The sequence below is a fragment of the Ovis aries genome, chromosome 15, assembly GCF_016772045.2.
Source record: "Ovis aries strain OAR_USU_Benz2616 breed Rambouillet chromosome 15, ARS-UI_Ramb_v3.0, whole genome shotgun sequence".
NCBI classification, from domain to species: Eukaryota; Metazoa; Chordata; class Mammalia; order Artiodactyla; family Bovidae; genus Ovis; species Ovis aries.
Window position 1 is genome coordinate 45,060,512 of NC_056068.1, and position 17,178 is coordinate 45,077,689.

The 17,178-nt window shown below is 43.6% G+C and overlaps 1 protein-coding gene across 2 annotated transcripts in view; it reads right to left on the bottom strand.

Moving 5' to 3' along the window:
- The window catches only part of SYT9 (synaptotagmin 9), a 211,948-nt gene that overhangs the window by 130,347 nt on the left and 64,423 nt on the right, over window positions 1-17,178 (bottom strand). For both annotated transcript variants that reach the window (XM_027979417.3, XM_027979418.3), the window contains exons 2-3: window positions 13,269-13,620; window positions 2,800-3,346 (exon numbers count right to left, since the gene is read on the bottom strand). In XM_027979417.3, the coding sequence (XP_027835218.1) occupies window positions 2,800-3,346; window positions 13,269-13,620 (899 nt within the window). The remainder of the gene's footprint in view (window positions 1-2,799; window positions 3,347-13,268; window positions 13,621-17,178) is intronic.

Below are 17,178 nucleotides of genomic sequence, written 5' to 3' on the forward strand. Positions count from 1 at the left end.
AGGGGCAGTTTATGCAGACTTTCATCAGCCACTGTGCACTCCATGTTATGCTTCCCACAAAATCTCTAGAAGGCAGCTCACAGCAGGATCCCTGATGAGATTTCCAGTTATGTTATGGAATCCTAGAATCCATTAGTCAAAAAGTTAAAAAAAGATGTCACACTAGATGACGTGACTGATGTCTCTGTACCACGGCTCATCATTGTTGGCCAGAAGTCTCTTAGCTTACACACAGGCAATTTGATAAGAACTCCAGTGAGATGGTTCATTCTTGAGCCATTCGTTGCTTAATATCAGTAGCCTGCCCCCACTGCCCTCTTCTTTTAAGTTCCTAGCACTGCCTTCTGATTTTGCCAGTTGGGATTTAGGATACAACCCTTACCACCAACAGCAACCATTTTTGGGTTTACAAATATCACAACCTTTCAAGTTTTAAGAGGTGTGTTCCTTCCCCAATCTCCTGTCACCTGAATTTCATCATCTGATGTTCTCTGCTTCTTCTCCAGTTCCTTCTTTTCTTTCCTCATCATTATAATAAAGGCCAGCAAAACTCCATGCTTCACTTTGCTTATTTGAGTAGCAGGACAAAGTTGGCCTGCTATCACACAGCACGTGAAGAGAAGGTGTCCCTTGCAACATGAGTCCCCAGTTGACAAAAGTGGCTGAGATGGGTCACTGGGCAGAGATTTTATGTGTTCTCTTCTTGAGTGGAGTAAGAGTCTTTCACTAAATGGGCTCCAAACTCTAGCTAGATCATTATCCAAGCAGCACAAGGATTATGGTGCTTGGTGTCTTGGATGCCAAGGCAGAGAAAGAGAATGATATTCCCTTCAGAAGATGAACTAACAAAGTTACCTGAGCAAATCTGCACAGGGAAAAGACATGAGTGGTCTTAAAATATCAGAGTCCCCTAAGATGGCACAATTTTCCTTTCTATTTCAGGAGTGTCAGTACCCCTCTGCAGGATAGTAAAACAGATGCAAACGGAGTGAAAATACCACCATTTTGATCTCATGTCTAGATGTAAACATGGATATAAGGCAGGAATACACAGTACTTCTGCCCTCTCTCCTGGGCTCTAAAAAGGATTTGACCTTGTATAGATTAGTTTGGCCAATATCTGTAGATCTTTTCAGACAGATCTCCTTGCAACTTTGATTCTGTATTTTAAAATGTGGTGCCAACTTTTCTCCATCATTCTCACTTCTGGGATTAAAGCTGAAGATGTGATGATCATGAGAAATGTTCCTGAGCTGACCTGAGACCATGGCAAGGGCTTAATGCTCTCAGAGAGTCAGGCAACGTACCCTCAGCTACAGATAACAGCTAACAGGATGCCAGGATCCACTTAACACAAACAAACCTAAGACAGTTCTAAAGAAAATAAGGTAAGGAGGGCAGATAATATCTAATGTCTATTAGGGAATTGCCTAGGAACCAGGAAGTAGAAAAGAGAGAATGTTACTTTTCAATATTGCTTTCATGAGCAATTCTTAGAAACCACAAAATGAGTATTGTGAAAGGCTGTTTCTGGAAAGGCACAAGGAGGTTTCCAGAAAAATATCTACTTCTGCTTCATTGACTAGGCTAAAACCTTGGACTGTGTGGATCACAACAATCTGTGGAAAATTCTTAAAGAGATGGGAATACCACACCACCATACCTGTCTCCTGAGAAACCTGCATGCAGGTCAGGAAGCAGCAGTTAGAACTAGACATGAACAATGGCCTGGTTCAAAACTGGAAAAGGAGTATGCCAAGGCTGTGTATTGTTACCCTGCTTATTTAACGTATATGCAGAGGATATCATGAGAAATACTGGGCTGGAAAAAGCACAAGCTAGAATCAAGATTGCTGGAAGAAAATATCAATAACCTCAGATATGCAAATAACACCACCATTATGGCAGAAAGCAAAGAAGAACTAAAAAGCCTCTTGATGAAAGTGAAAGAGGAGAGCGAAAAAGTTGGCTTAAAACTCAATATTCAAAAAACTAAGATCATGTCATCTGGCCCCATCCCTTCATGGCAAATAGATGGGAAAACAATGGAAAGAGTGACAGACTTTATTTTCTTGGACTCCAAAATCACTGCAGATGGTGACTGCAGGTGTGAAATTAAAAGACGCTCCTTGGAAGAAAAGTTATGACCAACCTAGACAGCATATTAAAAAGCAGAGACATTACTTTGTCAACAAAGGTCCATCTAGTCAAAGCTATGGTTTTTCCAGTAGTTGTATATGTATGTGGGAGTTGGACCGAAAAGAAAGCTGAGCACAGAAGAATTGATGCTTTTGAACTGTGGTGTTGGAAAAGACTCCTGAGAGTCCCTTGGACTGCAAGGAGATCAATCTAGTCAATCATAAAGGAAATCAGTCCTGAATACTCATTGGAAGGACTGATGCTGAAGCTGAGACTCCAATACTTTGGCCACCTGATGAGAACTGACTCGTTAGAAAAGGCCCTGATGCTGGGAAAGACCGAAGGCAGGAGGAAGAAGGGGACAACAGAGGATGGGATGGTTGGATGGCGTCCCCGACTCAATGGACACAATTTTGAGCAAGCTCCAGGAGCTGGTGAAGGACAGGGAAGTCTGGCACGCTGCACTCAATGGGGGTCGCAAAGAACTGGACACGACTGAGGGACTAAACTGAAGATTTGAAGCAATAGCTTTAAGTACAGTGAGATAAATTTTGTACTCTACCCCTCAAATAAAATAAGGTGTAACTAATCTGTTTGCATGCTGACCTAAAAGCTCCCCCCTCCCCACCCTCAACCAAAATGAAGAAATGTTAGACTCACGTTGGTGACATATTCGATATCCTTCCACAGGATGCACTCCCTGGGAAAATCAGCCAAGTCTAAGAAGTGATCCACCACCACTTGGCCAATTAAGTCATGGCGAGAGAACCTGTCAAAGTCATAGACAGAGAAGTGAAGCTTCCTGGCTGCAAGGTCATTGTAGGGAACTGGAAATAAAAACACTTCATCAAACACCGGGTTCAGGGTCTTTCTGTGAACTTTAGTCTGGTGTTTGGTCTTCCGATCGGGAAGCAAATATATCTTGACATAGGGATCTGAAGTCCCAGAAAAGTCCTTGGCGGGCAAGTTGACAGCTTTGTGGATCTTCACTATGAGCTGCTCTAAGTCACAGTCATATTTTAAAATGAAGTTCAGTTTCCCACAGGATTTACTGTTACTCCTTCTCCCGTCATCGTTATCCAATGACCTCTGCTTATATAACTCTGGCTTAATTCGACCAATGCCAGTCAACTGTTCCTGTTTTTGAAGTTGTTGGATATTGAAGTCTGGGTTTGACAGGTTGAGTTGTCTTCGGATTGAATTGTGCCTTGAATGAAGAGCAAGAGAGAACAAAGTTATAACCTCATTAGCTCTGGGTCTTTCACAAACCTGTGCCTGGGATGTAGGTGGACTGCTACATACTATTAGAAGTTTAGATTTGTAGGCTTTTTTTAAATCTAAATTCAAAATGCCTATCAATGTGAGTAGGCAGTTCCCCAAGGCTTGAAGCTCAAAACAGAGGCCTGGGCATCTGGAAGTGCTCTTACTAACATGTGACCTTGAAGGGTTTAACGTACTTTCTAAGCTGTCTAATATGAAATTAGAGAAGCTTATTCAGCTGGTGGGAGGTAAAGACTTGCACAAACTGGTTTAGAAAATAAAATTATTCTCCTTAATATATAGTATGGTCCTGAAACTGAAATAGTTAGCTATGTGGTATCTTAAACAGAATGGATATTTTTCTAAATTATATAGAATTTCCTGGCACTGGTTTTTAGCCTACTGAGGATTCACATTCTCATGGGATAAGTCAAATCATTTCATCACAAGAACATAGTCTTTGCTCTTCTGGAAATGTATGTGACAGGATGCATCTGTTGGTAGGGGATTCTGTTGACTCTGAAAGATACAAGTGCCAGCTCCATGACTGTACTTCCATCGTACCACGTGGGTGACAAGTGATGAGGAGGGAGGGTTTTATTCCTATAATAAACACTGAGACGTAAAAATTAAAGGTAAGCTATTATAAATCTATATATGGATTCAGTTAGAGAAGGTTGGACACTGGTATTACAAATTAAATATTTGCTATCAGAATCTATATTTTCACCCTATAAGCTTGCTGGTTCGGGTTAAAAGTTTTCCTGAAAATCTCTTTGCCATATGTATGGGTCCTCACAAACTGAGAGAAGTAGTCATTACACAGAAAGCTGTCTTTAAGGTTATTTTGTTCGTTTTAGTTCATAGCTAGTATATTGTATTTTGTCTCTCAATCACCTTAATTAAAATAGCTCCTCTTCACCAGAAGGTAAAAGGGAATAATCAAACTGTCTCCGAGGCGTTAGTAAATAGTTGGAGAGACAGAGTAAACACTGGAGTTTGTCTTCTTTTCCTTTCTTTGGACTACTTTATGAAATGAAGGTGCAAATATGGGATTAATAGGCCCTGAAACATATTTAAAATTATTCTCCCTTGTGATACAGATGCTATGATGCTAAACATTTCTCTTCATCCTAAAATACCCTCCTGATTACTAATCACTCACAAGGTACAACAAAAGCACAATTACAGAGCTGTCACTTGGACTTGTCACAGCCAACAGTCTACACTCAGCCATACACATTCCCACATGTGCAAAAACTGTGTGGCCTGAACGTTTCTCTTGTGGAATTTTAATTTCTTACAAAGAAATCCACTCACCATCTTAAGTTTTCTTTGCATCTTTTGATTTTTCGAGGATGGAAGGGGAGAGTCGGGTGGACAATGATAAAGCTCTCTGTGCTAGCACCCAGGTCAGTCCCTGTCTAGATGGTGAACCTTTGCAGTGCTAGACTAGAGAGTTTTAATCCTGCTCTACTGGGATTTCTGGGCAGAAAGACCCCCAGTGGGTAGCAAACCTCAGTCTCCACGCAGGGGTCATAAGTGGCTGGAACCAGCTTTGGTTTCCTCTGCTGGTGATTTTTCTCTCCAAGCTGGGTTCAAACAAGGGCCCTGCTTGAGTCTGGAGTCAGTTCCCACCTATGATGGGCAATCCTGGGTGCTATACAGTTAGTCAGGCTGCTACTGCTGCTGCTAAGTCGCTTTGGTCGTGTCCGACTCTGTGCGACCCCATAGTCTGCAGCCCACCAGGCTCCCCTGTCCCTGGGATTCTCCAGGCAAGAACACTGGAGTGGGTTGCCATTGCCTTCTCCAATGCATAAAAGTGAAAAGTGAAAGTGAAGTCGCTCAGTCGTGTCTGACTCCTAGTGACCCCATGGACTGCAGTCTACCAGGCTCCTCTGTCCATGGGATTCTCCAGGCAAGAGTACTGGAGTGGGGTGCCATTGCCTTCTCCAGAAGTTAGTCAGGGGTGCAGTTTAAATACTAAAAGTGCATCTTCAAGACCTACGAGATGTGCCGTCTTGGCACCAACGTCTATGAGGGAACCCGGGTCCTGTGTCTACTCTGGTGCAACCCCTGCCACTCTGCTGCCACTTTTCTCCTGAGGTGGTTGCCTGAGGAGACTCTGTGCCTAAAAGCCTAACTGCGAGGTTTTTGAGTCATGGCTTTGGCCTCCTCACAGCAGCATTTTGTCTTATCTCTCATCTACAAGACTAAACCTGCCATGTACACTTTAATTTAAAATATATGAACTTGGCTGCTTGGCAATGGAACATATTCTGTTTTACTCTCACATTTTCTTAGACATGAAATCTGGAGAGAAATAAATCCTACGTGTTCTGCTCTTCTAACCAGGATGGATTGCCAGGGGGTGGAGGGGAATGGGCTAGGGAGGGCATTATGCAGAGATTTGTACTTCAAAGACCAAAGTAACAGCCCATTACCTCAGAATCCAACTGCACAGGAGGACTCCATTCCAAATTCCAAGAGAGCTGAAGATTCTTTTAAAAAATCAAGCACAGGTACGAATACTACTGTTTACCCAAATGTTTTACACAACTAGTTTCAGTCTCAACCTTTTCCCTCCTATTCAGGATCACACATACTATTGGGAAACCAGTTGAATTCAACTGTAAGGAAGTGGCTTAAAGCAGATGGCAAAGACTGTAACAGGCCACGACAGTGCTCACTCCCCATTTCCCTCAGGAAAGAGTGAGTGGTGACTGGAGTTGGGGGCATGGACCAGCAAAGCTCAGAGCAGCCAGAGAACCAGGGTAACCCATCACCCTGCTGCCTAAAGTCGGCAGCTAGAAAGGAGAGCAGGGAGGCTTCCCCCAGGGACACAAAGGAGAAGAAGAAGTGGAGGAATTGGAAAATCAATATTCCACAGTTTCCATGGGCTACTTAAATGGAGGCAGGAGGAAAAAGCAAATCAAAAGCAGAAAAGAGGAAAGATAAAGAACAGAATGTCATGACCTGAGCTCCCCTCAAGATGAAGGGTCCGAAACAGTCAGTGGAGGTGGGCCTCCAGTGTAAAGTAGAGCCCCTCCCCAGGGTAAGGATCTGGAATTCCACCTAGGGACGCAGAGGGAATGTTTAGCAAGCTTTCTCCACCTCTTGCCCCACTCAAGGTGGGCAGAAGCCATTTTCCTGTTGTGAAACAGGCAAGGAAGAGGACATCACCATTGGACTTGGCTGACCCAGACATGAGCCAGAAGACTGGTGGCTAACCCTGGAGAATGCCCAATTTCCAAGATGACCAACCAAATCTGCAAAGCTGATTTCCCACAACAAGCTCAAAAACACACTTTCAGGCCTGAAGGAATGTGAGCCTGTGCTGAGTTGAGCCAAGGGTAAGGAGAGGTAGGTAGATGCCTATACACAAAAGGATTCCCCCTCTCCTTCCATCAAATTTGAATTAACCAGTTCCAGGATCCCACTCTAAGTCTCCAGATAAAGTCTCAGTCACCCAAAAAGCCAGCCACCTCCAACGGATCTTAAGAAAGAGGACATTACTACAATTTAACAAATTTGAATGTGCAAAGTAAGAGGTCAGGTAGGGAGGAAGGGAGAGAGAGACAAAGCCTTGTTACTGCCTTTCAGGAAATGCCTGGCCAGGGGGTGAAGAGAGAGTTGTACACTAACATAAGTCAGGGCAGAGGGGATAAGAACTGACTGGATGTTAGGGAGAGGGATAAAGAAAGGCCTCTGACTTGGGAAATTGTCACGGTACTTGGAGACCGTTCTTGAGCAGAGCCTGCCTACTTGACCTGGCCTCCCACTTCTCAGCCTCCCAGCTGATGCTCTAGACCTCAATGGGGAAATTAAATTTTCCTCTTGGGGCCCAGCTCTTCAGCACGATGGGACCTTTAGCTCTTCTGCCCCAGCAGCTTTCCCCTCACACATGCCCACATCTTCCCTTCCAGGTTCTGTGTTAAGAACCAGAGTTCAGAATTTCCCTTCCATCGCTGGGTTTCCCATGCAACCACAGACAAGAGTATACTCTTTCACCCTCCCTCATCTCAGGGACCACATCTCAGAGAGGAAACCTGGCTTACCCCTTCCCTGGTTTGGGACACTGGTGTTTGAAGGCTTTGGGGACCAAAGACAGGAAAGAAAGAAGCAAACAGTGACTTCAGAACCATCATGGGTTTCGTTAAAAAGTTCAAATCAACAATTTGGAAACAGGAATCTGGCCTTCCTGGAATCTTCCCTTGTGAAACAGAGGGGAGGGTCTGGTTGTTCTGAATCACAAATGGACACAGAAGAAGGGGGAGTAGTAGACAAACAGACACAGTTAACTGACTACAACAGCAGGAGGAAATGGGATTCAGAGGCTTACAGAGTGAGTGAGATGATGGAGATGCAGGTAGCAGGCCTTGGTGGGTGGAGGTGTGGGCTCAAATGCTGCTGCATACATGAAGCCTGTCTTGCTCCCCCCACCCTCAGCCAAGATAAAAAGGCACGAAACCTTGGTGTCACCTTCAAGTATTTTATTCTGTTACTAAAATGAGCCTATGTCCACCAACACTTTCTCTGAAGTGTTCACGTGTCTAGAGTAAATATATAAATGCCATGGACATAGTAGTTCCTGATAATTATCCCAGTAGAGAAAATACACATTTATATCTCATTTCAGGGTCTCATGGAAGTTGAGAGAGGTCTAGGCAACTTTTATTTTTGAAGATGTCAGTTTATTAAAATCTGAAGACATAACTAAAAGACTAATTCAAAACATAACGTTGGAAATGTTTACATCTAATCAGTGTTCTCAACATATTAAAAAATATATATATATAGCTTAATAAACCTGTGCTACTCCTGGAGTAACTACAACATTTAATCCTAACGTACCACTTACTGGAGTTGTGGCCAGTAATGACATTTAGAGGACTCAAATTGTCGTCTTCTTTCAATTCTGCCAGAGTATTTCTGTGACTCTACAGATTACTTAGTTCAGAGGCAAGTTCAAAAGTCTCTGAACTTACTTTTTGACAAATTCAAAAGTAAGGCTCTGAATGAATGTGAGACCTGGGACAAGTCACCTTCCATTGGTTTCGTATCATTACAGGCTCCACTCAGTTTATACTTTTAATGCTTTGTCACTTTTGTCATCAGAACACAAGAAAAATGGCCTGATACTGATGAATGCATTTTGTCAGTCATTCATGAAAAATTCCACTATGTGTGAGAGGCTGCACTAGGTGTTAGATACATCAGTTCAGTCGCTCAGTCGTGGCCGACTCTTTGTGACATGGACTGCAGCACGCCAGGCCTCCCTGTCCATCACCAACTCCCTGAGTTTACTCAAACTCATGTCCATTGATTCGGTGATGCCATCCAACCAACGATCTCATCCTCTGTCGGACCCTTCTCTTCCCGACTAAATCTTTCCCAGCATCAGGGTCTATTCAAATGAGTTGGTTCTTCGCATCAGGTGGCCAAAGTATTGGAGTTTCAGCTTCAGCATCAGTCCTTCCAAAGAACACCCAAGACTGATCTCCTTTAGGATGGACTGGTTGGACCTCCCTGCTGTCCAAGGGACTCTCAAGAGTCTTCTCCAACACCATAGTTCAAAAGCATGAATTCTTCGGTGCTCAGCCTTCTTTATAGTCCAACTCACACCCATATGTGACTACTGGAAAAACCACAGCTTTGACTAGACAGACTTTAGTTGACGAAGTAATGTCTGCTTTTTAATATGCTGTCTCAGTGGGTCATAACTTTTTTTCCAAGGATCAAGTGTCTTTTAATTTCATGGCTGTAGTCACCATCTGCAGTGATTTTGGAGCCCCCCCAAAATAAAGTCTGTCATTGTTTCCATTGTTTCCCATCTATTTGCCATGAAGTGATGGGATCAGATGCCATGATTTTAGTTTTCTGAATGTTGAGTTTTAAACCAACTTTTTCACTCTCCTTTTCACTTTCATCAAGAGGTTCTTTAGTTTCTTCGTTTTCTGTCATCTGCATATCCACGGTTATTGATATTTCTCCTGGCAATCTTGAGTCCAGCTTGTGCTTCCTCCAGCCCAGCATTACTCATGATGTACTCTGCATATAAGTTAAATAATAAGCAGGGTGACAATGTACAGCCTTAATGTACTTCTTTCCCGATTTGGAACCAGTCTGTTGTTCCATGTCCGGTTCTAACTGTTGCTTCCTGACCTGCACAGGGAGATGCAAAGCAGATCTGGTCTCTGAACTCACAGACTTCACGATCCAGAGTGGGATATAGCTAGTAAACAAACAACTGTATAGTCAGAAATAGATTTTAATCCTGTGAGGAAGTGAAAGTAAGGCAACTTGCAGAAGAATAAAGAGTGGGAAGGAGTGGAGGAAAGACTACGTACTTCAGACAGGTGGTCGGGGAACTCCCCGTAGCTCAGATGGTAAAGAATCTGCCTGCAATGCAGAAGACTTGGCTTTGATCCCTGGGTGAGGAAGATCCCCTGAAGAGGGGAATGACAACCCACTCCAGTATTCTTGCCTGGCAAATTTCATGGGCAGACCATGGAGTTGCAAAGAGTTGGACACGACTGAGCAACTTTCATTCATTCAAGGAAACTTTTCTGAGGAGGTGACATCAAAGATAGAACATTAAGGCTGCAAAGGAGCCTGACATGGAGAGACGCATTCCAGGCTGATGGAATAGCATTTATGAAGGTCCCAGGGCAAGAAATGGCAGGTATACTGAAGAAAGCAAGAGCAAAGCTAGTGTAGATGGAGATGGAATGCGATGAGCTTTTTCGGGTAGGGTCTCTTAACTGAGTCCAGGCTAGTGGCATCCTCTGGGGTTGTGCCACGTGGTGGCCCTGGCTGGAGGTGAGGCCTATAGCTGGTAGCAAGAGACTATGGCAGTACGACACAGGGCCTTAACAGACCTGATAAGAAGCTTGTGGTGTGGAACTTGAAATTTTTATAAAACCAAAGTGTTATAAAAGAAATTGAGAAGACTTAAAACAGATTGGACTTTCATGTTGGGTCATGAATCAGGAAATGGGTTAGATGGTTTTTCAAGGATCCTTCTATTTTGAGGACTCAGAGATTTTCATATATTTGGAGTAGAGACCTTTAAAATGTTCTGGTACTGAAAAGTTCTAAAAAAAAAAAACAAACCACATTCCCAGGATATTAGGTCATTATACAAAAGGGATTTCATCCAAATTGAAAGGAATTAGCAGGAATTTTGGAGGGTCTAACAGTAACTGAGCTAATCAGAAACAGAAGGCAAACATGCCTATCTTGGAAGAACAACAGAAAGTCATCCTGACCAGAAATATTCTTAGAAGATACAGCAAAACTCATCGTTAGGACGTTCCCAAAGGCAGTGGTGGGAGCCATACATATCTAAGCTGAAGGGGCCAGGTGACAGTAGGATTTCCACAGCAAATGTCATGGCAGAAGCTGTGCCAGTCTCTGTGACAAGTGGGGAGGCCTTAACTGGGAGTCCAAGCGTTGCATGTTCTGGGCTGAGCATGTGCCCAGGGAACTTTGGGACAAATGGTAACAGCTGCAGGAGGGAAGCAGTATGAGAGAGACAGCAGTGAGAAAGTAAAGATCATAATGAGAAAGAAGGGAGTAGAAATAATAACTAGCAACGCAGACTGTTTACAGCCATCTCAGCAAGAGAAACTTCCCCACCCACCACAAATATGGTATGAAAAATGCTACTTAAAAAAGGATGTTAAAAATGTTCTGGAGTATCAAGGAAATTTCATTCATTTCCCCCACTTTGTCAGTAAAAAGGCTTTGTGTGTGTGCGTTTATAGCACAACTCTAGAAGAATTATAAGACCATACCCTTCTCATTATGGTAAGACCATGAGTCAAAGATACGTATTTCTAGACATAACCCATAGAATCAGGTCAGCAGTAATTTAGATAAGAATGTTTGAAATGCAAAATGATGCAAATTATCAGTATTAGGTCAAATACAGCTGGAAAGAGTTTAGTTGTCATATGGGACTCAAATATTACTAAACAACTTTAGACATCAGGAGAGAATTTAATTGCATGACTTCAAAACTAAAATACATCAAAATGTAAATGCATGGATAATTCCTTCCCTTTCTCTTTATTTTTGTTTTCCTTCTACCCAGTTTCTATAGGTCAGTGGTAAAGATATCTACAGTTTTTAGTTTTAAATAAAATCTATTCTTTGATATGCAGGTTATGTATGTATTTTCTAGAATAAACACTAATAATTATAGTGATATGATTGCAATCAATTCTCTAGAATTATGGCAGAGTCCTCGGACCTTTCATCTAATAAAAACACAGTACTATTACACCATATTGATGGAACCCAGATCAGAAAAATTAACATGCAGAGTAAAACCCAACAGGAGACAATTTCAGTGGAGACTCCATCTGAAGGCCCTACTTACTGAAGCACTGAGAGGATTTTATTATGAGTCTGCACCAATGCACAAACTCCACGGCAGCATCAGACAGAGCTCTAGTTATATTTAAGTCTTGAATCTGAAGAGAAGCCCTAATGATAAAATCTGAAGATTTCTTCTAAACCAAATGGCAAACAACCATCCATTTCTTCACAGAGGAATATTTTAGATAAAGTTCCTTGATTCAGAATTGGAAATGATGCTAAAATAGGTTTTGGAAAAAATTAAATTACAGACTGTCATATTCCATCCCACTTAATGTGAATGAGCAGAGCCTCTAGGATAAACTTGATTAACATAAAAAGGGTAAAATCTTCTAGAGGACAAATAAAAAAGATTTTTTAAAAAATAACTGCAAACTGTGCTTGTACTTTTCAAATAACAGCACATGCTATTCCTCCAGCTATCACTCAAGCAAATATTTTCATTTTAAAGAAAGTCGCTTTCTTAGTCTCTTTTCCTGAAGCCTTATTGAGAGTGAATTTTTATATACAGTGATTCAGAATTGGCTGTTTAGCCTCAAAGCTATCTTTATGCATCCGAGTCCTGGAAGGGGCAGGTCTCAGTGATGATGATGATAATGACAGCATCACCAAAAACAAAACAGCAGCTCACGGTGTGGAGCAGCCACTAGGTGCAGGCCTGTGCAAGGCATGTGACATGCATGTCAGCATCTCATTCTCAAAACCACCTATCTCTGTTCCTCTTACACAAGAGAAACAGAAACAAATGAAGGTTAAATAATTTGTCCAATATCACACCTGCAGGTAAAGCTAGTTCACTGGCCCGAAGAGCCCTTGCTTTTCGTCACTGCACTGTATTACTTCTCTACAGTGCAAAAGCACAAAGATCCAGCCCATGGAAAGACAGTGACACCAGGCCTAGGTTCTCTGTAGTCCTTGAAAAGCCTGGAGATGGACAAAGACCTCCAGCCACTGTGTGGGACTCTATGGAGACCCTGTGTGTGGTAGCTGGGCTAGGCTAGAGGCGCAGGGAATCAATTTCATAGCACTACAAGAGCAGCATGGAAGAGAGGCTAAAAACTTGGGCTCTGGTGGTATTTGAACAGGGGTTCACACCCTGACCTGGGTGCTTACCAATTTATGACTTCGTTTCTTAATTTCCTTAAGTTTCTTCCTCTGTGAGATGAAAATGATAATAGGATCTGTTTCACACAAAGTTGTGAGCAATGATAAAATAATACACATAAAGTTCTTGGATAGTCTTTGATATGGAAAGTCTTAGCAATGTTAACTACTGTTATTATGAACTAAGGCGAGATTAAGCAGTGCTCAGGAACCTGACTGGAGTATAGGAAGCAACAAGTTTTCCCACATTCGTGTCTCTGATACCAAAGGGACATGTGAAAAGTTACAGGCTCCTTGGCTAAATCAATGCCATTGCTGTCAAGAGAAGGAAGCGGGGCAGCATTTGCCTTGCATCCAGAAAGGAAGGGGGCAGTACTGACCGAGCTGATGAAGTTGGCTCTGTGACTTGGCGTTGCACGTGGATGCCATGGGCACAGCTGTCCTGCTCCCCCGTCTCGGTTGAGAGGGGAATGTCTGGGGAGGTGTGACTGATCTTCATGGAGGAGTCTGGACAAGGGGTGGGAGGGTCTAGGAAGCCCTCACTGTTCTCCTGCTCATTGGTCTCTGTGTCCGTGTAGTTAAGAGGCTCCTGGTTGTTGTCTTTGCTACTAGAGAACAGGCCTCGTTCTCGCCACGGAACCCAGCAGAGTTTCCAAGACACGAAGAGAGACACGCCAAAGAGAGCGAGGCCACAGGCAGTGACTACAAGGGTCAGCAGGCTCACTGAGATATCTGCAAAGAAGGAAAGATCAAAGGTCAGTGGGATTGCTCCTCCAGTGCCCACCTACTGCACGGTGTGGTCAGAATGACCCTCTCATTCATGCATCCCTCCCGAGTGATGGCAGAAGGCCAGGCCTGGGATGCTGCCATATCACCTGGGATGTATACTGAATGTCCCTGCTGATTCTGAGGCAGGGACAATGAGGATTCAGACACAAGCACAGAGGGTGTAACATGCAGGCATGTTTAGAAACAAACAGCCTGCGATAGCAAGAGACAGGGTGTATTCAGGGGACCAGGAATGCCCTGCAAGGCAACTGAGACCCTGTCTCCTCAGCAATAAAAATCATTGATATTCTGGGAGTAGAGTGGTTTCAACTATCATTAAAAATTCCTCTGTCATCTCAGAGAGCAGTATAATTTGGGAGTCATTTAAGTAACATCTTTTTTAAAACAAGAGAAAATTAGAGTGCTTTTCCCTCTCTTTTTGATATGAGCTTTTAAGGGTCTAAACATTTTGCAGCTCAAGGCCTCTGAAGCCTCAAGCATACCCACCACCTGGTGGTCAGGTGCCCAGGACCGGTGGAGAACAGTCACAGTTTGGGTTTCCCCAGTAGCAGAGCTGAGACAAGTGGTCAAGGGCAAGAGGTTTATTTAGAAGGTGAAGAAAACATAGGTAGGGGAGTAGGGAAGTGACCCAGTTAGAAGAGGGAAGTAATTCAGGGGGGTAAGAAAGCAGCCAGTAGGGGGAGGGGGCTGTGTCAAGCCAGCTACCACAGCGGAGGAACAGAGATTAAACTGCTGCAGAGGGTCCACACCCCAGGGGCCTGAGTTTCTTTTAGCATCAGTCCCCTTCAGTTATTGATTTGAGGGCAGCTCTCAAGGGGCATCTGCTATGTGGGTGGAAAAGTAAGTTTCTGTGGCCAGAAAATTTCCACATTTCAAATAATGCAGGGCTGGCCTAGGAGGTCAGTAGGCAGATGCTCAAGTGCCAAGGGAGAGGGGTTGTGTGGGGCAACAACAACATCTGCTACACGGAGCATGGCCCCACGGCCTCAGCCACGGTCCATGGCAGTGCAGTGTCTAGAGTTGGTGTGCACCCAACGCTCGGAACAAAGCCCATCCCTCTCCAGGCTTCTACCCCACCCTACAGTAGAGCCAGGGAGAGGCTGACACATCAATCTGAACTCATTCCTGGCACTGTGGTGCTATAAACTCCTTCCTTAATGGACATCCCTACCTGCCCTAACCGGGCTCCATTACAGTCTGAGGCCCCAAGGATTCGTCCCAGGTTCTGCCTTTACTGTCCATCATTAATATTTGCACTGCTTCAGCCAAAGCTTTCTAGATGTCCGTTATATGCCACGGATTGTGCCAGGCTTTGGAGACACAATGGAGAACATGACAGACGCACTCTAACCTTCACAGACCTTCACTCTAACCTTCCCCTATTCTAGTAAAGGGGAAAATTAGGAATCAGTTACTAACAGTCACAGTGTCAACGATTCACAGCACACCAACAATCCATGACATGAGACAGATGAGGCACGCATGTGAACCCATCCTGCAAGTCGCTTCCCTAAGGAATCAAGCTGACCACCTGCTGTCTGTGCACTTTTCAACATGATTCTTAAGGTACTTGATCATTCTTATGAAACGATAAGACAATTTCTTCATGAAAAATTGCCCTTGACAGAAAGCCAGCTGCCAGAGCTGGTGATGGATCTGATGTGTCTCCTCCATGCCTCCCAATCAATCTTTGCCCTTGTGGCGAAACAACATCATATCTCTGTTTGGAAACACAGGGGCTCCAGTTTCAACATTGGTAATTGAGCTCAAAATCTTTGCTTATCCCATTTCTCTTTAAATATCACTGAAACAGGATAAGCAAACTATATAACTATGGAAAACAAGGATAAGTACTTTCTATCTAATACTGAGGCATTTCTGGGATTGTTTTGAACGAAAAACCAATCAGGGCTGAACATTTAACACAAGCCAGTGAAGGACAGGGAAGCCTGGCATGCTGAAGTCACAGGGTTGCAAAGAGTCAGGCACGACTGAGCGAATGAACAGCAAAAAACAACAATGAAGAAATGCTGAGGGAAAAACAGAACTTAAAAATCTCAGGTGCAGAGCAACAAAGGCAGGGATGGGGGATAGGGAAGAGTCAAGGCGGGCAAAGTAAAGGACACTAGAAATCGCAAATCATGGCGCCCCAACGTGAGGGGGGAGAGAACATGGTTTGGTCACAGGCTCTACTTGGTTCTGATAGCTCACACAGCAGGACGGAAAATTTGGTGGTGAAAACTTCTATGATAGGTGGTAGTACTGGGAGTGCCGGAAAGGAGGAAACCCTTCCCAGTGAATCAGGCTGCCACAGCAAAGATCAACCTCTACCCGCTCCAGTGAAATCTAAAAATAAAACCATCTGTACAACACAGTGAAACCCCTTAATACACTCTGTAATCCAAACAGAGGCAACCCCCCTTCTCTGCATCATGTTAATCACTTTAGCACCAACCTGACACACACACCACTAGGAGGATGGCAGAGGCTGGACACACTGGAAGGCAGTAAGGTTACAAGTGTGATGTGATAATTATATATTATCACTTACCAAATATCCCCTCTTCCACACCATAGTGCCCCCTCCAACGATGGAGCATAAATCTCAAACCCTTGATGTTGGTCTTGGCCACATGACTTACTTTGGTCAATAAAGTACGTGTAGATATGGCCCATGCCATCTTGGAGCAGAGGACTGTTGGGCTCCTACCTTCTGCCATGAGAAGAAGGCGGCTGATATTTCAGCCTAGGGGCCACAGTGGAAGACTTGAGGTGCAGGCCAAGAGTCCAGAATGAAGAGCAAATTTAAACCTGATGCACAGACTGGGCAGGACAGCAAAATGATCCATAGATCCATGAGCAAAACTTAAACAGTTGATGTTTTATTTAAGTCACCAAGATTTTGAATGTGTTTGTCCCTATAGCAAAAAGTTGACTAATAAACATGATCATATAATTTACTGTCCAAGACTAAGATATATTTAAGAGGGTAAAGAGGTGAAATCAATAATCACATTGACAAGACACTTTACCCAGGATTGTCTAGGCTTATGGTCACCCTGCATTCAGAATCCTACTTGAGCTCTGAACTCATCCGCGTGGTACAATATGGCCTCTCGGAGTTTACTTGGCATTGACAACATGCTAAATAGAGTAAATCCTAGGTCTATTTCTGCTAGTCACCATAGCACCTGACCCAGCTTAGCTGAGTCTCAGCTTAGGTACCCTAAAACCACCTTTCTCCCAAGTCCAGTAATGGGAGATCCATGAAAGCAGGGGTTTTGTCTGTCCCTCTTAGGACTGAATCCCAAGCATTTAAAGGGTGCCTGAAACATAGCACACATTCACTGTACATTTGATGCAGCCCACCAGAGAGCCCTGTGGTCACCTCCAGGTCTACCATGAGTTAAGGCTGTGTGGCCCGTAAGCTCCAGGAGCCACTCACTAGTCACATTCATAGTTGTTGACAGATGTCTATGCATCCCAGGTACTACAGAAAAT